Source organism: Callorhinus ursinus, unplaced genomic scaffold (genome assembly GCF_003265705.2).
Source record: "Callorhinus ursinus isolate GAN/ISIS: 27379988/994484 unplaced genomic scaffold, GSC_fseal_2.0 scaffold14, whole genome shotgun sequence".
NCBI lineage: Eukaryota > Metazoa > Chordata > Mammalia > Carnivora > Otariidae > Callorhinus > Callorhinus ursinus.
This window is the reverse complement of record NW_027397076.1, coordinates 15,906,003-15,929,006: the sequence shown is the minus strand read 5'-3', so window position 1 is coordinate 15,929,006 and position 23,004 is coordinate 15,906,003. Positions and strand designations below refer to the sequence as shown.

Below are 23,004 nucleotides of genomic sequence, written 5' to 3'. Positions count from 1 at the left end.
TCAACAAACATTAAGTATTTCATAAATATTCCAGCAGATGGGGCTAAAGGCACAGATCAGGCCAGCCTGTCTTCCATTCTACTGGTGTAGAATGTAGTCTACTTGGAAGTACACTGTCAGCCCACAGATGGCAGCCTTGACTTAGGTAGGTGTCATGTTACAAAGTTCTCACCCTCTCCCTTCTCACGTCTATGCAACAAGATCATGTAACATCCCTGAAGCAAAAGAAAAATAATGGCTGATAGCCATCTCTTATTCTGGTCCATAAATATCATTTGAAGTTCTCTATTTTTTTTAACTTCCTAAGTAGTTCTGATACTTTTGGAAGCATTAATAATAGAATTCAGCAATATTCTATTTATATTTAAAAATCCTAGTGAAATGATGATAAAAGAGTAAAGGGCTATGAATCAGAAGAACTGAGATGTAATCATAGGTCTGTTATTGTGCAACTCTGGGCCTGTCACAAACCACACCAGGCTTCAGTCTCATCTGCAAAAGGAGGCTTTGCAATAGAAGATCTATCCACACCTCTTAATAGTTGAAAAACTCCTCAGCAGCCTTATCCCTCTGCCTTTCTCTTTTTGTCCAAACATTTGAATTTTTCTTTCATGTATAAAGTTATCAGTATCCAGCAGTTTTCAAGCATAATAAAAATAGCTGTTAGCTTAGTGAAAGAATATTGATCTAAGAGATTTAAGTCTTGTCACCATGTTATGCTCTTGGGTAAATAACACACCTATATGGGGGGGGGGGAAGAAGTGTGATTTCTCTAGGACTTACACAATCAATATTAAGCTTCATCTCCTTGATCAGCTAAACATCCTTCTAATTCATCCACATTCTCCATCCTTACTGCTACTGCCCACACCACCATCATGTTACTGCCCACACCACCATCATGTTACTGCCCACACCACCATCATGTGTACCTGCACTCTGCCAAGTGTCCTCTCAGTCTCCACACTCAGCCCTATTGCTCCACAATCCATTTCTTATCCTCAGCCAGTCACTGGCCTAACCTATAAATCTAAGCATATCTTTTCTGTGGTCCCTACCGCCTTTAGGATAAAGTCCAAACTCTTCCACAGATCTTCCGTGACTTTCAATAATATTACAAAGAAAAAAATACCAATAATTTAAAGCTACTTAGAGAGTACAGCAAATAAGACACTTTCTAAATATCAGGTGGTTATTTTTTTCTTATAACAGCTCGGTGCTAGGAAAATTCTTTGACCCAAGTTTCCTATTTCTCTGTCAAATCATTAGTCACCATTGGTTCCTTTAGTTCCCTTGTGGCCTGTCTGTATTCAGCCCTCCTGTTTCACCCAGCCTCTCTCATTCATCTCTTCTGCTCCAACTTCTTGAATTTAAAGCCCAGGCTAATCAATTAACACCTTGATAAATGGAATTTATGGAGAAAGGGAGATAGCCTCTTAACTAATCTCCCTACCTCTAATTTACCCGGATCCAATCCAAGCTGTCTATAAACCTCTTCCAGGTTAAGTTGTCCAAAGCACTATTTTCTTCATTTTATTTCTCTGCTTAGACTCTTCATCCCCAACCCCATATAAAGTCCAACCATCCTTGCTAGGCATCTAAGATACTTCACAATTTGATCCCAATCTTTTTTAACTTAACCTCCAAACACAAAAGAGCATGCTAGCCAACTGGTAACTGCCTCCTGGCTCTGCTCATTCCCAGTGCAGTGCCTTTTCTCAAATGTGCCTGAGTTAAATGACCTTCCTCAGGACTCTCTATACATTCAAATTCTATATATCCTTGAGAACCTGTCAAGTCCTAACTCCTTCTAAAGCCTTCCCTATAACAGTCTATGATAAAATATAGACATATTATATTTATGTACATTATATATAAGTAACCTGTGATTTTCAACAAAATTTTTCAATAATGTACTTTAAATTAAACAACAAAAAGAAACAAAAAGCATATTCACCATGACAAAAAGAGAGAGAAAGAGAGAGAACTAGCTGAATCTTCTGGTAGAGAACACAAATGTTCCATTTACCTTAGAGAACGGATACCTTAATGCTACATAAAAATTATCCTTTTTCCATATCCTTTATTTTAAGAAACATGATACTTTAATCAAATAGTACTGTCAAGAACAAGGTTTCCATATATGTTTAGATAATTAAGGTTAAGTTTACTTTGAGTTATAATCTCCTAATTTTATTCATTAAACATTCTGGTAGTCTTGGGAAGTTGACCAATATATAAAGTCAGTATTGCCTGACAAGCAACAGTAAAATTGCTTGCATTTTCACAAGTGGTTTACATTTTAAAAATCCTTCGATTTTTCTAACAGCAGTCTTTTTTATTTATTTTATATTTTTTAATTTAATTTCAATTAATTAACATACAATATACTCTTGGTTTCAGAGGTACAGGTCTGTGATTCATCAGTCTTATATAATACCCAGTGCTCATTACATCACATGCCCTCCTTAATGTCCATCACCAAGTTACCCCATCCCTCTACCCTCCTCCCCTCCAGCAACCCTTAGTTTGTTTCCTATGATTAAGAGTCTCGTATGGTTTGTCTCCCTCACTGATTCCGTCTTGTTTTATTTTTTCTTCTCTTCCCCTATGATCCTGTTTTTTTTTCTAAATTCCACATATCAGTGAGATCATATGGTAATTGTCGTTCTCTGACTTATTTTGCTTAACATAATACCCTCTAGATCCATCCATATCATTGCAAATGGCAAGATTTCATTTTTTTGATGGCTGAATAGTATTCCATTGTGTGTGTGTGTGTGTGTGTGTGTGTGTGTGTGTGTATACACATCACATCTGCTTTATCCATTCATCTGTCGATGGACATCTTGGCTCTTTCCATAGTTTGGCTACTGTGGACACTGCGGCTATAAACATTGGGGTGCAGGTGCCCCTTTGGATCACTACATCTGTATCTTTCGGGTAAATACCCAGTAGTGCAATAGCTGCGTCGTAGGGTAGCTCTATTTTCAACGTTTTGAGGAACCTCCATACTGTTTTCTAGAGTGGCTGCACCAGTTGCATTCCCACGAGCAGTGTAGGAGGGCTCCCCTTTCTCCGCATCCCTGCCAACCATCAAACAGCAGTCCTTTTTAAAAATCACCTTTTTACTTAAAGATAGCAAAGTCTTTAGATAAGCTTATAATATAGCAGTTAACATATTTCCAAATTATTTTACTGTTGTAGATTTTATTTTTAAATGCCTACATTTACATATGTATTTTGTAATAATATAAAACAATTTTTAAAAAGCATATCACTCCAAAGATAATAACTTAATAGAAAACAAGCATGATATTTGCCCATCTGGACTCAAATCAGTCATTTAATAAATGTCTATAAACAGCATACTGAGTTTTTGTGATATATTTTACTATACCTTAAGATCTTGCCTGGTGGCAAGAAGCTCAGATTCCTTCCCATAGAAATCAGACTGAAGCTGTTTTAGATTTTCCTGACTTTTTTCACAGGTATTCTGTAGCAATGACACTTTCTCTTTCTCTGTTGCAAGTTCCTGGGCTGCTTGTATTGACTGCTGCTGTAGTTTACTCTCCAGCTCTGTCTGGAACATCCAATAGTCACTTACAACAGTGTGCATATAGAAAACCACTTACGAATATAAAATGAAATCCACACAACTACGAAGAGTCCTGAGGACAAATTCAATAGCATTTATGCTATTGAAATTCTTCTTTAACGAAGAGTAACTTACCTTATAGTTACAAACTTAAAAGATTTACAAGATACAAAATCCAGCAAATCCCAATTTAAAAACCAAAAAATAAAAAAGCATTAAATAAAGAAAAAAAGCATTTCACTGGGAAGTATCAATGTCTCAGGAGACTAACAACCACATTCTGATGGAAGATGCATGTGCTAGATGCTTTAGAAGATGATATAATTTAAGGTTGAACTAACAAATTTCTACATGAAAGAAATAAAAAAGTCATTACTGTGTTGAAGTATATCATTTCTACTCCTTGAAATTCCAGAATAACTTGGGAAATTCTACAGGTCATCTTTATTAACAATAAGGCAGAAAAAGGAAATCTTGCAAAGGTCTGACTCCTCTAAACCCTAAACTTGTCTTTAGTCTTTAAGAAGATTCAGGAGTTATGTACAAATTATGACATAATTAAAATATATGCGCACAGTATGAAAATAAGCACTTGGCTTTTAAAATAAATACACAACTTCAATGCAACTTCTGTTGAAATGAGCAATGACCCCTTGCTCCAAAATCCAATATTCATGTCCTTGTCCACATCTTACTTAACCTCCCAGCAGTAAATAGCTGATGATGTTCTCTCCTAGAAACATTTTTCAACCTGGTTTCCAGAGCACCTTGTATTTTAGGTTCTCCACCTATCTCATTGGTCATTCCTTCTTAATCTTTTACTAGCTCCTCTTCTTTTGTTTGATCTCTCAATACTATAGGACCCCAGGGTTCTGCCCTTGTCCTTTTATTCTACACACAGTCTCTTTCTAGAATATCTCAACCACACTCATGGCTTTAAATATCATTTATTTACAACTGACTCCTGAATTATGTCTCTAGCCCCGACCTCTCTGCCTGAACTCTGGGCTCGTTATGACCAAGTACTTCCCTGACATCTCCACTTCAATGACTGGTGGATATCTCTCTCAAGCAGAACTCTTGATTCCTGACACTGTTCATCAAAAAGCTGCTACTTTCCCCCAATCAATAGGATCATCTATCCACTTGCACAAGTCACAAATGGAGAGTTATTCTTGATTCTCTTTCCATCATCTCTCATCATCTAATCTATCAGCAAGTCCCGGTGACTCAACTTCCAAAATATATTCCCAAATCAACCACTCCTAACACTTTAGTTCATGCTATCATCACGTACTGCCTGGACTACTGCCAACAGTTTTTCAGTGCCTTCTCTGCTTGCTCTTTTATCTCCCTGTAGTCAGACTGCACCATTCTCTGTTCAAAATTCCCCAACTGATTCTAATTATCCTTAGAACAAAATATATCATTCTCTACTGTCTTATAATCTATAAATTTGCATGTATATGCTTTGGCCCCTGTCTACTTTTCTGAGCTCATTTCCTATTCTTCTTCTTCTCTCCCACTATATTTAATCTATGTTGGTCTTCTGTTTTTAGAAAATACTAAGCTTGCTCTAGTTTAAGGTCTTTGTACTAGTTGTCTCCCTGGACCTCTGTTCGGACAGCTCTTGTCTTTCATGTATTAGCTCAAATCTCTTCAGAGAGGCTTCTTTGATCACCCAGCCTTTAGTAAGACTGTCTCATCACTGTATTTCACATCACCTGTTTAGTTTCTTCCCCAAGAAAGTGTAAGCTCCATGAGAACAGGTTCCTTGTCTGTTCATGGCTGTATCTCCAACACCCAGAATTGTGCCATGGCATAAAATAGGTGTCTAGTAATATTTCTTAAATGAATGGATGACAGATTGAAGGTGGAAAAGCCTCGGATAACTATTAATAAGCTACTGTAATAGCCTGGATAGGAGAACAAAATAACCTGGACTAAGACTGTGGCCATGGAAAATGAGAAAAGGGGATGATTCAAGAGAGCTAGGAGGCAGACTGACAGGAGGTGATGCTAATGCCCATGGAGGAAAGGGGGTTTGACCTCCCTATATGTTATCTCATAACATCCCATGTCACCTCCTTTTCATTTCCTCCAATTTAGATTCTTCATGATGAAGAATTCCTGGACATCTTTTTTCATCTTGAAGACAATACTGCTCTTACACATTTTCTTTTATAGAATACTACTTCTTTGCTTTAACACTTTTTTTTCTCACAAATCTAGTTTTCTTTCTCTTTAATCACCTTCGTGGCTCTCAACTAAGCCCTCTGCAAAGTCTCACTAATGACCAAAAAGACCCTTTGGGCTCGTATTTGGGCCTTCATTATCTTTACTCTGACAGACTGATTCATTCATTTAAAACAATTGCTGATGACTTTTTTGTCAAAAGACACAGTTCTCTGACCTTGAGGGACTCAAATATATTAGTGGGGAATTAAAAAAAAAAAAACATATCAATGCAACAGTTTGATAATTGCTTTAATAGAAGTAAACCCAAACTTCCAAAGGAGAATACAGGAGGGTCAGTCATTTACAATTTACCCTTCACAAACTGACCAGTTTTTGCTCTAAAATGGGTCTGATCACATTCCTCCCTTCTTTAAAAATCTTTAATCCTCCAATATTAAAATTTTAAAGTGGAAACAACTATACAATATATACTGTGATTTGACTGCATCCAATTCTGTTGCCTTATCCCTCCCCTCACTTCTCCATTTACCATGCACTCCAACAGGTAACGTTCTATAACATTTTCTAAGCTTGCAAAACATCGGTAATATTGTTTTAGCTCCCCCAAATGTCTAATTTACTTTTTTAACCTTTCAAAATTATAATCATCTCCAAAAGCCCAGTAAAAATGCTAGCTCCCTAGAAAGCCAGTCAAAATTTCCATTAAGTTCTAATTTTTCTCATATTTCTGTTTAAGTTCTTGTTTCATTCTCCTTTATACATTAGTTTTTTCTTTACATACCTACTTCCTCATTAAATTATAAGCTCCTAGAGAGTTGGGGGCCCTATCCTATCCATTCTATATTCCCACAATAGATTTCAAATAAAGTTGGTGCAGGGGCCATTGACTTACTTGCAGGATCCTTGATCAGTGGCTCTCAAACAATCATATATATCCAAAATGTGCATGCGTATGTGTGCGCTAAGTGCATGCACATACATATCTATACCCATTTAAACATTGTTTTTCCTATTTCATTGTGGGCCAGTCATAACTGTCACAGACCATGACTGTGAGTCGACCATGCACACTGACACACTTAGATCATAGTTTGCTATACTTCCATATAATAGCCAACAACTATTTTGCTTCTATATTGCATTGGGCACAGTCCTGCATATTTTAAATACATTTTCTCAATCTTTACAACAACTCTACAACTCCATTTTATTTAGCTCAGAAAGATGACTCACTTCCCTTTGACCATAAACCTAATATGTGTCACATGAAATTTAAATTCAGATCTGCCTAGCTCCAAAACTTATCCTGCTTTCCATGCTACACTGATCCTCAACAAAACCAAACTATACTTGCCTTTCAATGATTCTCTAGTTACTCTAAATTCAAAATCTAACTTACAGGGCACCTGGGTGGCTCAGTCGGTTAAGCGTCTGCCTTTGGCTCAGGTCATTATCCCAGGGTCCTGGGATCAAGCCCTGCATCAGGCTCCCTACTTAGTGGGGAGTCTGCTTCTGCCTCTGCCCCTCCCCTCCACTCCTGTTCTCTCTCTGGCTCTCTCTCTCAAATAAATAAATAAAGTCTTTAAAAAAAAAAATCTAATTTACAGCAACTGGCTATCCACCCAACACTCCCCAAAATGCCATCATCCTTCCCAAGGTTAAAAAGTGTGCTCCTTATTTTAGCATCCATACACTAACATAAATTAAGTATAGCCACGGCTGAATGTTTGTGTCCCCGCAAAAGTTCATGTTGAAGCCTAGATCCACACTGTGATGGTATTTGGAGGTGGGACCGTTAGCAGGCCATTAGGTCATGGGGGTACAGCCCTCATGAATTAGTAATTAGGGATTAGTGCCCTTACAAGAAGAAACATGAGAGATAATCTCTCTCTCAGCCATATGAAGATACAGCAAGAAAGCATCGGTCTACAAGCCAGGAATTGGGTCCCTACCAGACACCGGATATGCCAGTGTCTTTATATTGGACTTCTCAGCCTACAGAACTGTGAGAAATAAACATTTATTGTTTAAGCCACCAAGTCTATGGTATTTTTGGTAAAGCAATCCAAACTAAGACAACTATCAATGAAAACATTTCCTTTAAATCTCCTAATTCCTTTAAGATCTCATAATTCTTAAGGGGTCATCTAGTCAAGCCATGCAAAGTATGGTCAATATACATTAATCATAAATCTACCAGAAATCATACTGTAACTAATAATTTAATTAAGAAAATGTGCTAAAATAGTTGGGCTTTATTTTTTTTAATTCATGAAGTTATGATGCTATAAAAATGAAGATCTGGGGAATACTTGGATATGAGGATAATAAATTTTGGGGAAAAGAGTTACCACAAGATATCAAAGCATACAACAAAATATGTATTGTGATAATTACATCCTGACTTATAATTATACATAACACCAACAATGCACAGGCAAATCTGTTTACTCTTGTTTGTATTCTTAGAAAATTACTCTTTTGTAAAGTGACATAGCAATAGTTATACAGTAGTCAACATAAAATACCTATTTACAAGGTTAATTTTTTTCCTCTAGTGATGTGATAACCAACTCAATGACTTGACATATTTTGTTTGTTCTACATAAGAAAGACTTCATTTCTCGGGATACCTGGGTGACTCAGTCAGTTAAGCACCTGACTCTTGATTTTGGCTCAGATCATGATCTCAGAGTCCTGAGACAGGCTTGTGAGATGGAGCCCCCATCAGGCTCCATGCTCAGAGGGGAGTCTGCTTGAGATTCTTTCCCTCTGCCCCTCCCCCCAAAGCCCCCACCCCACTCTTGCACGCACACTCTCTAGTAAATAAATAAATCTTTTAAAAAAAAGAGATTTCACTTCTTGTCGACCAATTGACATGCACATACCAACAACAATAGTGAAAAGCTTTTTGTTCCAATATTAAGTACAATCCATTTGTCAACTTCTTGTACAGACAAGTATTAAAACACATTTAAGAATAAAAAATAGATGCTCAATAATAAATTAGAACAGTTTATAAATGAAAACCATTAAGATGCAACTTAAAATATCAAACAATTGTAACTATATGAAACCAACACTCCTGAATTTTTAATACATACCATTTTGTGGTTTTTGTTCTTATCTTCCCTTATAAGAATTTATTTTTAAATTCCTTTAAAATTTTCTAGTGCCCTAGAAATGTTGTATAAATTATTCCCATAATATTAAGTGTTAATTATATTATTGTATAAAAAGGTAATTTTATGTCTATCAGATGATTAATTTTAAATAAAGATTATCTAAAAACATGGTTAGTGAATGGAAATTCAGACTTATCTATTACATAATAAATGCTTTTTATACATTAAAAAATAATTAGAAAAATTACTTAGAAAAATTTTGAGCATATATAAATTTGTTTGTTGCAACTCATCTGTGTTATCATATTATTAACTGCAAAGATTTCCTTTCCATACAAAGTAAACAAATATCATATTACTACCTTCTGTGAAATAGCAATTTTAACTTCTCCTTGGAGTGCTTCAATTTGCTTTTTCTTCTGTTCAGTCAATTGCTTTAGCTCATTTATGTTTCCCTGAAGTTGTTGTTCTTCTTTTTCCTTTTGTTTTAAAGTATTCTGGGCCTGTACAACTTGTCCCTGAACTGAATTGAGTTCCACCTTCAACTGATGAGAAGTCTAAAAGAAAATAAAATCTGTTTAGCATTCATCATTCAATCAAGACACATTTACTGGGTACCTTCTACATGCCAGGCACTACTCTAGGTAGAAAGTGTTAAGCCTGATGGCCACAGGTGATCAGTAGTAAACCAAAAAAAAAAAACAAAACAATCCCTGCCCTCATGAAGCGTTCATAACTGATGCTATTCACTATTAGATAACGTGCTGGATTAATCTTCAATATTTGTTTAATCTTACCTTCCTTTCTAGCTTTTAAGTATATATTTGGATAGAGCTTATAAATGAGCTAGACTAGTATTACCTTGCATCATAGAAAACAGGAACATTAACATCAATCTTTAGGCTGCTAGAATGTCTACTGTCTTTCAGAAATATTCTCAAAATGCTAATTTAGCCTATTGGCCACAGTTAATCAGAAAGAACAGCTCCATATTAACTATGATAAAACTAAAATCATTTTTGGCAAATATGTTTAGGATCTGTCTGATGACACTGAACTATACCATGCAATAGTTTCCTCATTTAGAGACCTGGGGCATATTGTGCTACTACCTTGTTTTTACAATCTACTAAGATATATTTTTGTTCAAAATATAGAAGTCATACTGAGGTTCTTCTGTGGCCAAGGGGAACTACAATGACCTCCCACCGTTCCAGCCAAAGTCATGTTTTCGTGTTTTATGCATATTTCATTATGAACCTAACTTGAGCGTTTGACCATATTCAAAGTTACTTTTGAAAAGTTTCACTGCTAAATATGGTTGCTTCAGCTTATCTCCAACACAAAGGGAAATGTTTTTGTGCAAAATAGGAGTCAGGTAGTGTAATGATGATGATTACAATATAATAACCAATGAGAAAGTGATAGCTAAGATTTGAGCATTTATTTTGTTATTTTGTTATAAGCGTTCCAAGCACTTTGAAATATATTAACCCATTTATTTCCTATAATAATTCTATGGCATAGATTCTATTATTAGCCCCACTTTACCACTGAGGAAACAGGAGCACAGAGAGATGAAGTAATTTGCCTAAAACAAGGCAAGACAGCATACCTAGCAAATGGCACAGTCAGGATATTTAATCTGGATTCAGAGCTTGAGCACTAAGCCACCATAATTTTGCCACGTAATGACTGGCATCTAAAACACAGGTAGTCTTCTTTCAAGCAACAACCAGACTACAATCACATTAAGGACCTCTCGGGACTAGATTTTGCTGCTTTATCAAATCAGATCTCTAGAAAAACTACATGCCTGGACTCTTAACTGCTAGAGGTAGGTCTTCAGAGAATAACAACTATATATAATACCCATTTATTTACTCATTTGCTTGATTTTAGATGGAGAGCAATAAAAGCATTAACCACAGAAAATCTGTTGTTATACAACCGTTAACATACCACTAAATATAAATGCCCATGAAATAAAGAGCCGTTAAAATATTATTTTTATGGAAAGCCTATCAAGATATTTTTCTCAATCATAATAATGTTCCTTAATCTAAATTATCTAGTTATAACTCTACAGTGCATTGACTCAATTAACTTTATTAATTATAATCCTTTATTTTGGGTCTTTCACTATAAACTAGCTTAAATCTTTTTAGTAGTAGGTAGAACACAAATGACAATTTTAAACTTTCTTTTGTGATCCATTACATTTCAGAGAAATAAACCTCCTCTGACTTAAGTATCAGTGTGAAATTATTTTGAAATACAGACCTTATTATTCTTTACATATTTTATGTTACAGAAAAAAAAAAATCTTACCTGCTTCTCTTTTTCAAGTGACTTTTTCAGTTCATTCTGTTCCTTAAGTGTGTTCTCCATCTGTACTTGAAGCTGATGCTTTAATTCTTTGCAAGTTTTTTCCTAAAAAATATCAAAACTACATTATACAGTACATATCTGTAGTAAGTTTAAGAAGTTTGATTTATATGCTTAGTAAGATCCACACATGGAAATACACTAGAATCATTGATGGTTTAGCATGGGATAGAATCATCCATTTGAGTTATGAAATAGCCAAATATTATAGCAGTAAAGGTAGACAGGCAGAAAAAGGTCAAGAGCTTCTATCATCAACCAGCAGAACACTTTGGAAACCACCTTTTTATGTCACACAATTAATTATAATTAATTAACTTGTCATGCTATTTTAAAAGCAGAATAACAAAAGGGGCACCTGGCTGGCTCAGTTGGTAGAGCATGTGATTCCTGATCTCAGGGTCCTGAGTTTGAGCCCCATGTTGGGCATGGAGCTACTTAAAAAAAAAAAAGCTCATAAAAGCAGAATAACAATCTTCAAGAAAATGGAAGAAAAGGAAATTTTTGTAAAAGAAAGTATTAAAATAATCACATATTATTAAATATGTGTTTATATTACATATAAATATATATAAATTCATATAAATAAAGAATAATCACAACTTAAAGGAAGATATACATATAAGAGATATTTTCTCCAAACAGAAAGGAACATAAAAGTAACATACTAATACCATATATTTTTTGTGATACTAAACACTTTCATTGACCTTCATATTGAAAACAAAAGAATTTTACTTTTCCTGTTACTCTGTTACTCTGGGTTAAAAAAAATTTTTTTTTGGAAGATTTATTTATTTATATGAGAGAGAGAGTGAAAGAGTAAGCATGAGCGGGGGGAGGGGCAGAGGGAGAGAAACTCAAGCAGACTCCATACTGAGCCCAACACAGGGTTAGATTCCATGACCCTGAGGCCATGACCTGAGCCGAAATCAAGAGTCAAATGCTTAACCAACTGAGCCACCCAGGCATCCCATGGGTTAAAATATTTCTGAGAATACATTCCCCCATTAAGCATTTCCTGAAACTGTGTGACTTGTATTCCATATAGTTTAAATATGTTTTATGGTATCTCTAAGACATGGCATTATCTAGAGTTCTAGAACACTCAAAACATTTAGAACATTCAGAGAGAATTAGAAAGTTTATAGTACCAGAATTAAAAGTCATCAAGATCTTTTGATTTTTTTTCTGTTTTTTCGGGAAAGAGAATAATGTTTGACCCAGCAGCTACATTCTCTATGAAAATGTCTCTGAGGACTAACAGGCAGCACTCTCTCCCAAATCCAGCATCATACCAGCAATAGACAAAAACTGTATATTCAACTAAAAGCTTCCTGGGCCTCTGGAAATTCTACACACAAACACCAGGATCTTTTTCTCAGGTTAAGCAATCCCAATTCTTTTTCTCACAAGAATTATTTAAAATCATTTAAATGTAGGATAAAAAGTCAACAGTGGGTTAAGCAGAAAAACCAGTACATTTTAAATAAAAATCACTTCTACCTAAGTAAACATAAACAACTAACCAAATCTAATATAGCAGCTTTTCCTTTCTGATTTTCCTTTTCAAATTCACTTTTGGAGTTCTTCAAAGAATCAGAAACTTTTGATAAATTCCCTTTTGTTGCAGAAAGCTCCGTCATTAGAGTTTCTTTCTCCATCTTCATTTTTTGTAGTTCTGCTGCTGCTGTTTGAATTTTGTTATTCAATTCCTTGTGCTGCATCTTTGCATCTTGACTTAAATTTTCAATTTCTTGTTTAAGGATTTTTTTTTCTTCCTCTTGCTTGGTAAGCCTTTGCTTAATATTTTCAAGGGCTTCAGATTTTTTCTGGAGATCCAACTTTGTACTGGATACTCTAAATATTTAAGAAACAATTTTTTAAAATAATGCATAATTTACCATTCCTAATTTAGCATTAAAAATTAATTATTATTTTTTAATCAATAATTGAGTTTTAAAACTTTCTTGTGTAGGTCAGGAGTAAAAATAATAATTTAATATCATAAAACCACACAACTGAAAACACCTTAAATTTGATCTGATCATTTAACAGATAAAGATGATTTTCCTTTAAGTCAAATAAGTTAAGGGTAACTTAAGGCTTAATCCAGTCTTGTCTATTGCAACGGATGCCCCCAAAAATGTACATATAGCAGACCCTCTTGTCTACAACAAGAAAAGGTTTTCCATGTACCTTAAAGAATTTATTCATTGTGTTAGCCCCCAAGCATATAGAGAACTTTGCCTCTTTCCTTGAAAACATAAAACACATTACGTGTTTTTTAGATACTAAACTTCAAAACATGATTAACCCAGAAAGAATACAGTAAAAAAATAAAAAATAAAGAAATATTTCATTTCAGAGAAAAAACAAAAGATTTATTTTAATTCTAGAGCCTAGCAGATTATACAAGAGACTGTACCATTTGTCCCATAATGTAAGTTTTCTAGACCTAAATGAATAAGCTACAACAATAAGGAAATGTAGATATAGCTTTAAGAAAGTTAAAAACTTCTACTGTTTTGATAAAATGAAATTATGCACCAAAAGAAAAAACACATGTTAAAGATCAACCATTTTTAAAGTGAAAATAAAACCAGATGCAAAGTAATATTTCTTGAATGCATACTATTTCTGATGTACTTTATAATCAGTATAAATTTAATAATGTTAAAGAGAAGTTGTTAAAAGATGTACTAGCCACCATTTGAAGCTGGGTATTCATACAATACCAGAATTACATTTAAACTTTGAAATTTTTCAACTTTTATTCCCAGAAACTTACTTTTACTTTCTAAAAGTGGCTAGAAAAGATGAAGTTAAATGAATTCATAGGATACTGTACCCCACTGATTTTCAAAGGTCTAAATAGAAAGGTCATTACCTTTTCAATATAGTTATAATTCCTATCAAGCAACCCTAAAATTAGAACTTGATATATATTACTATGCTACTTAACTTTCCCATAAATAATTATTATAAAATCATAAGATTATGTGAATCAAAGAAGGAAAAACAGAAATAAAGTCTTCCATTGTCACTGTAAAACTTTAATTTTAAAAAGGGTACTAGAGGGTGCCTGGGTGGCTCAGTCGTTAAGCGTCTGCCTTCGGCTCAGGTCATGATCCCAGGGTCCTGGGATCGAGTCCCACATCTGGCTCCCTGCTCAGCGGGAAGCCTGCTTCTCCTTCTCCTACTCCCCCTGCTTGTGTTCCTGCTCTCGCTGTATCTCTCTCTGTCAAATAAATGAATAAAATCTTAAAAAAATAAAATAAAAAGGGTACTAGAGGAAGTAATAAATAAATCCACAATCATAGTTGGAAACTTAACACCCCTTTCTCAGAAATTGACAGAACAACCAGAGGTGGGGCGGGGGGGGGGGGAGGCAAGGATATAGAAGGTTAAACATTATCTGGAATGAATAAATCAAGGGAACAAAAAATACAGAATAGGGAAACCTACTCAATGGTACTGTAACAGAGCTGTCTGGTGACAGATGGTAGCTACCACTGTGGTGAGCACAGCAGAACATACAGAGATTTTGAACCACTATGTTGTACACCTGAAACTAATGTATTATTGTGTGTAACCATATTCAAACAAACAAAAACCCTTTCTTTAAAACACTATCAACTTGACTAACTGATATTTATAGAACACTTTACCAACAGAGAATATACCTACGTGCACATGGAAAATCAGCCAAGATAAACCATACACTGGGCCATAAATAAGACAGTTTGAAAAGTCTAAATTTTACAGAGTATGTTCTCTGTTCACAATGGAATTAAATTAGAAGTCAATAACAGCTATCTAGAAAAGCTCCAAATATTTGGAAAGTAAACAACATACTTCTGAATACTCCATGTATGAAAGAAAAAAAATAACAAAGGATATTAGAAAGTACATTAAACTGTACAGTAATGAAAATACATTGTAGGATGAGAATTGGAGGGAGAGTTGGATGCATTGATGTAGGTGAGCCTTGAGAAAGGGGAAACCTTGCACTGTTTTTTTGAGCTGAGCCCTGGGATCAGGGGTAAGGCTTAGTCAAACCCTGGATGTGTTTACCCAGCCCTTTTTCCTAGATGGTACAGTAGAAATGCAAGACATCACATAAAAAAGTTTCCATAAAGTATACAGGCAAAAAAAGACTTTAGCATTAGAAGCTTTCCCTATCTCAATATGATATAGAAGCCTCTGAATGAGTTCTGAACCATGAGATTAGAACATAGAATAGAAATGGGCCCATTTACATTGAGCCCATTAGAAATGGAAAGAACCTTTGGGCACACAGGGGCCTTGGGAAGAACAAGAACCAACTCAGAGGTGACCTTCATGGACTGATGATTGGGTTCCAGAAGTGACAAATTACTCAGTGGGTGATATAAGAGATCATATGTGCTCCCCAAATACCTATGCACTGGAAACTATGATGCTAACCATGAGAAGGAATGCCATTTAAGGTATACAATGCACCTCTATATCCTCAAATTCAAAGTATCAGGACTTATTTCACTAAATGTGAAAACAAGAAATTTTTCATCATCACTCCCAAACAAGAACAAAACCATGAAGGTGTTGAACAACTTAATTATCATCAATCTGATGGGTTGTATTTCATGTCCCTGAAGGGTACCTTTCCCAGGCTCTCAGCTTTCATCTTTACTATGGAGAGTCAAAAACCTTCATACACTTAACACAGATGAAGTCTGTCAACTCAGTCAGAGAGGCCTATCTGGCATTTAAAGGCAGAGTCTACTGAATTGTGACGGGTCACAAACCCTCCTCTGAAAAAAATCCAGATAAATGGAGTGGAACTGATTTTTATCCATCAAAATTCTGGTGAGTTATATGTCCACTGAAGATTTTATGGTAAGACCCAATGCAAGCATCAACATCAAGAACAAGCTAAGCAAGAGACTAATTCTATGTTAGGAGTGAAGAAAAGATGCCCCATCTCAGCACTTTTATGAATATATGGGATATGTCTGGAGGCACATACCCACTCTGCCACCAAGGACTTTTGAAATTTCATGTATCAATTCATCTTTTAGATCCTAATATCTTTTTTTTCTCTCCCTTTTTCCAAAATCAGATCCTAATATCTTCTAAACTAATCCATCCTTATACTCAGAGCTGTCATAAATAAGCCCAATTAAGTACTTAGTACAAATGGGAAAAGACAATCTTCCTCAAGGTAATTTATTCCATCTCTTGAAAAACTGTCATACTAAACTGATTTTACTAGATGACATGTAACTACCATCTGCAGAAACCTGACAAAATACAAAGAGGGTGAGTAACTGTGAAAATGAAACAGATACTATAAAACGTGGACAGCCACAGGGAAGCTTCCACGTTAAAAAGCTATTAAAAAAAAAAGAAAAGCAAACTAAACCCAAAGTCTAAGGAAGAAAATACTAAAGAGAAGATGAGAAATAAATGAAATAGAAAATTGACAAAATCAGGGACGCCTGGCTGCCTCAGTCAGTAGAGCATGTGACTCTTGATCTCAGGGTTGTGAGTTTGAGCCCCACATTGGGCACAGATCCTACTTAAAATAATTTTTAAAAATAAATAAAGTTCTAAAAATAATAATAATAAAGTTCTAACCCTAAAAAGAAAATTGACAAAATCAAGTTTTTTTATAAAATTGATAAACCCCAAATTAGACTGATCAAGAAAAAGATAGAGAACATAAATTAGCACTATTAAGGATAATAAGGAGACATCACTACAGATCCTACAGACCTTCAAAGTATAATGATCTTGTGAACATGATACCAAAAAATTTGAAGTTTAGATTAAATGGACAAATTCCTTCAAAGACACAAATTACCAAAACTGACTCAAGTAAAATATCAGAAAACAAAAATAGCATTGTATCTATTAAATAAATTGAACTCTAAGAAGCAACCCAGAGAGAACTTCAGGTCAGTTGGTTCACTGGTGAATTCAATAAAACATTTAAGAAATAAATAATAACCTTCACAAACTCTTTCAGAAAGGAGAGGAAGAAAGAAAACTGTCAATTTATTTTTAAGACCAACATAACCATAATTCCAACACCATGACAATGATATTAAAGAACACTGAAGACCAAGAGTTCCCATGAATGCATAGAAAATTTTAAACAAAGTATTATCAAGTCAAATACAGCAATATATAAAAATAATACAGGATATGGGGCGCCTGGGTGGCTCAGTCGGTTGGGCGACTGCCTTCGGCTCAGGTCATGATCCTGGAGTCCCGGGATCGAGTCCCGCATCGGGCTCCCTGCTCAGCGGGGAGTCTGCTTCTCCGTCGGACCCTCTCCCCCTCATGCTCTCTCTCTAATTCTCTCTCTCAAATAAATAAATAAAATCTTTAAAAAAAATAATACAGGATAATCAAGTGGGATTTATCCAGGGAGAGCAAGGTCGCTTTACTATTTAAAAAAGCAATCAATGTAATTCACCATATTAACAGAATAAAGGAGAAAAACCATATGATCCTATCAATAGATGCAGAAAAAGAAGTTGATATAAAAATTTTTTAGAAAACTAATATAGATAGGAATGTCCTCAATCTGATAAAAGAATCTAGAGAAAAAACAGAGCTAACCTCAAAATTAATGATGAAATATTTCATGTTTCCAACCCAAGGCTGGGAACAATGCAGGGATATCCACTATCTTTTTATTCAAAAGTTCACTGGAGGTGTCAGCTAATAGTAAATCAAGAAAAAGACATAAAAGGCCTACAGACTGAAGAAAAAAGAAGTAAAACTGTTGCTAATTCACAAATACCAAGATTGTCCACTTAGAATATTCTAAAAACTGTACAAAACAAAAATGTGAATTTAACAAGGCTAGAGGGTAGTAACTCAATATATAAGACTCAATTGTATTTTTATACTAGCCACAATCAGAAAATTTAAAAACAATTCCATTTACAATAAAATTGAAAAACATAAAATATTTAGGATTAAATTTAGCAAAAGATATTTAAGATTCCTATTTTAAAAACAACAAAATGTTAATCAGAGATACTAAAGAAAACATAAATATTAGATAAATACCACATTCAAGGATTAGAAGCCTCAGTATTCTTAAAACATTAATTCTCCCCAAACTGAACTACAGATTCATTGCAATTCTAAATCAAAACCCAATAATCTGACTTATAGAAATGGATATTAAAATCTATATGGAAAAGCAATAAACTTAAAAGAGTCAAGACAATCTTGAAAAAGAATTAAATTGGAGGGCTGATACAACCTGATTAATAAGACCTATACCACAAAGCTACAAAAATCAACATAGGATGGTACTGGTGTCAGAACACCATATAGACACAAAGACCAAGAGAACAGAATAGAGCCCACAAATAAACCCACATATATAAGGTAAACTGCTTTGACAAAGGTACCAAAGGCCACTCATGGGGAGAAAAAAGTTTTATCAAAAAGTGGTACTAGAATAACTTAATGATGTATGGGGGGGAAAAAGGTGATCCTGGATCCCCATCTCATACCTCTCACAAAAATAAGTTCAACGTAGATCCTAGACCTAAATGTAAAAACTAAAACTATAAAATTCCCAGAAGAAAACGTAAGAGAATTCTTCATAAACCCTGAGGAAGGCAGAGGTTTCTAGAAAAGACACAAAACATTAAACACAAAATAAAAACTTCTTTACACTGCAAGACACCACCAAAAAAATATAAAGCAAAGCTGCTAGGAAAAGTCTTGATAATCTATTTGTCTGTCTGCTTAGCTAGCTGGCTATCTGGCAAAGGATTAGTACTGTGAATATATAAAGAACTCTTACAAATCAATAATAAAAAGATCCAATGGGAAAAAAATGTTAATAGGCAAAATAATTCGACACTTCACAAGTGAAGAAATGCAAATTAAGCCCACAATAAGATACCATTTCATATTCAATAAATAGCTAAAATTAAAGGACCACCAACACCAAATACTAGCAAGGATATGAAGCAACTGAAACAATCCCAGTAGGAGTATAAAATGGTACAGCCATTTTGGGAAAAGGTCTGGCAGTTTTTCATACAGTTAAACATACATCTACCCCACCATGACCCTGAACTTTCACAAAAATGCTTATTTAAGAATACTGACAGCATCTTTATTCATAACAGGTAAAAACTACAAACAACCCCAAAAATACCCACCAACTACATAAACAAATTGTAGTATATTCATTCAGTGGAACAATATTCATTCAACTACATGGATGAATTTAAAAAATAGTACATTAAGTGAAAAAACAGCCAGTCATAAAAAAGAACATACTGTATGATTTCATTTCAAAAACACACAGCATCAATCTATGGAGACTGAAATCAGGAACTGTGGTGTCTACAAGGTATTGACTAGAAGGACACCCGAGAAAATTCCATGAGTAATAAAAATGTTTGAGGAAGGGAGTGCGTATTATTACACAGAGTATATATTTCCTAAAGCTCAAAATGTATTATGTGATATCTGTGCATTTAATGGTATGTAAATTTTACTTCAATAATTTTTTTAAAAGTTACACTGATTCTAGTGTTTCCCTTGTGCTCAGAAATACAATCTGTCAAGATGTATCACAAAGCTAAAACAGATCATTTCTTATAAGAAAGTATACATTCCCTACTTGGTATAGTCCCTCAAAGCCGAAGCCTGATTGCTCTTGGGTGATATATAGAAATACTCCTCTATTTGTTACTTTTACATTAATTTATTCAAATCAGTGAACAACTCAAAACAATTGCTTTAACCCAGAGAAATGAGTACCATATTTCTGTTGAAAAGACACCAGATGACCCAAATTTTCAGTCCTTTCTAGTGAAGGTAAATTTAACCATATTATGATGGCTTCATTTTTCATTCATTCATATTAACATCTGAGTTTACAGAACCAACATAAACATTTAATAAATCTTTAAGCCCTGCAATAGCAAAATTGAAACCGTAAGATTTTAATAGTTTATAATCCTCTCTCTTAAAGTAGTTTAGCTTACATTTCCTTCTCCATTTCAAGCTGTTTACTCAATTCTGCGGCTCTGAGCTCTAAATCTGTATTCAGCTGTCTTTGCAGTTGTAGATCCTGCAAAGCTTGTTCCTTGCTTCCTTTAACTTCAAGAGTATCGGCTTCTAGTTTCTATGGAAGAAATATAATACGGTAACAATTTTAATGTCAATAATTATCCACCTATTATTAAATATAACATTTTTGTTATTATCCACCAACAAATTGGTGTTGACATAACACACAATAATAACCATAAAATATTTATGTTATAATAAAAAGTGCATTTTCCATCTGAAGCCATTGTTGAGTAAAGGAATGATTTATCTTGGAATCTTTCAGAGGACCTACCAGCAGGCTGTAGATGTGAAAGGCAGTCACTAAGTTTCTACTTTTAAAAATTAACTCTAAAAAAGAGAATAAACTTAAAATAATTATATCTATTACTTGAATAAAAGTTTTAACTCAAGTATGAAAAGATGAGGTAACAGGTTCACATGTGGGCCCACTTAAAATATATTATCCTTTATATTCAGTGAACAACACTCATGTAATTATAAATATTCGAAACTAAAATGGAGTTATCATGTCATCCTTCTCAACATTTATTGACCCTAAATATAAAGTCAGTTAAATTCCTGTTTTTACATCTTTAAATTCTTGGTTTAGAGACTGCTGCTCTTCATAGCATAGTTTCTATGTATGTGTATGATATGTCTCATACACATACATAGCATACATATAACTGTGTGTACTTTTACAAATTTACAAAATCAAGCTGTTACGTATGAAGTTTAAGTATCGATGAGCATGCATTTTCTTATATAGTTGTAATAATTTTGTACCCTAAATATTTTATAAACCAATCTAGGTAATGTGGCTCTTATTCAACACTTATACTGGATATTTGATGTAACTGTAAAATTTTTTAACAAATAACTATATAAAACACATGGAATACTTCCTAAAATAATTACCAAATGTTAAAGATCTGATAATCACGAGACACTACTGGTTCTAAATAACTATTTGTAAAAGATACCCAAAGAGAATTCTCATTAGACGCTTTTCAGTAAAATGGTCTCTCTGTTCTTTTTGAACATTACAAAAAGTAATTTGTCATTATTATTATCACCGGCCATAATGAAAAGAAAAAGAACCCATTCACAGAACTGTAAACATACACACTCTTCCATGTTGTATCAGTGTTGGTATACACATATACATCCCAAGTTCTACAGAAGTGTGAAGGTATAGCTTACATAAATAGTAATTTGAGAAATATTTGTTTAATTGATAGTAGATCCCATTTAAAGGACAAAGGACTCAGGTCAAATCCTCTTCCGATAGGTCTAGTCATTTAATCTCTTTAGTAAATCAACAGTTTCACTTGGAACTGTGTTAAAGTAAGAAACAATTTACTACAGTATAAACTTATTATTAAACTAAAAACAAAATCCAGAGGGTATAAATGTAAAGTTTAAAGAAGGAAGAAGTCTGTCATATGTGAAATATACATTGGAATAAGGGAGTAAGGAGATGGGAATGATGGAACAGAAGAGGCTTCAAAACAACAACAAAAGGATAAGTTCCTTAATAATTACAGAGTAGATCCCTGGTTGGTTGTTTCTCTGAAATAGTTACATATTACAAAGGAATGAGTATACATGTTAAAACTGCCATTTGTAAAAGCCATCCATTAATGAAGAAATTAAAATTAAAGATGGAATTCAAAATTAAGACCTGAAAAATTACATGTAAAGTTTTATATGACAACTTCACCCTTGTTTGCAAATTTAAAATCTTCAATTCCTTCTACGTTATCAGTTTCCATTACCACAGCAGCAGAAAATATAGGTAAATTGAGTATCTTTTATACAAACCTTAATTTGACCTTCTAATTCTTCAGTTTTTTGTTCTAAAGAGAGGTGCTTCTCTTTATATTCTTTAAGATGACTTTCCAGCTGACTGCAATGTTCTTGCTTATCCTGCAACTTTGTAGTGACCTGATCCAACTGAGTAGTGATCTTATTTAACTCCTATAGAAAAGTACAATTGAAGAAAACTTCGTTAAGGTTTACTTTATTGTATGCCCAAATGTTTCATCAAAGTAAAGTTGAAAATTCTAATTTTATTTAAGAAACTATTGGAGTAAGACTAGAAAGAAGTCTAATGATGAATCAGAGGTTATATTTACCAGTATAAGGGATCTGAACTTAAATTGTACACAGCATGAGATACTAAGTTTACATGCATAACCACTCAATGACTTTTTCTAGGAAGAGTTATTTTAGGAGCCAAAAGATACAACTGAATATTAAATAGGCTAAGAGTAAAAGAATACTTTTATTTTATAATTGTTTTCAATGTTCAAGATGCCATTTCAAAAAATAACATTTAAAACAGTGACCACATCTATGAAACTTGCTCATTTGTAGTATCTAGAGGCACTGAAAGAACAAAATACAAATTACTAGTAAATCCACCACCCACAAATAATCACTATTAATGTTTTGATAACCTTCCTTTTAGTCTTATACTTCTGTATGTATTTTGATTTATACTTTTAGAATAGGAAGGGAATCTCACTTTACATACTATTTTATTATAACCTTTATTTTAACATAACAATGCATCATGAAATTGTGACATATTTTCTAAAATACCAT

At 34.1% G+C, this 23,004-nt stretch overlaps 1 protein-coding gene across 4 annotated transcripts in view; it reads right to left on the bottom strand.

Moving 5' to 3' along the window:
* Positions 1-23,004, bottom strand: part of EEA1 (early endosome antigen 1) — a 127,258-nt gene that overhangs the window by 12,020 nt on the left and 92,234 nt on the right. For all 4 annotated transcript variants that reach the window (XM_073900524.1, XM_073900525.1, XM_073900526.1 and 1 more), the window contains 6 exons: positions 22,219-22,374; positions 20,328-20,467; positions 12,840-13,170; positions 11,254-11,355; positions 9,285-9,479; positions 3,401-3,583 (listed from right to left, as the gene is read on the bottom strand). In XM_073900524.1, the coding sequence (XP_073756625.1) occupies positions 3,401-3,583; positions 9,285-9,479; positions 11,254-11,355; positions 12,840-13,170; positions 20,328-20,467; positions 22,219-22,374 (1,107 nt within the window). The remainder of the gene's footprint in view (positions 1-3,400; positions 3,584-9,284; positions 9,480-11,253; positions 11,356-12,839; positions 13,171-20,327; positions 20,468-22,218; positions 22,375-23,004) is intronic.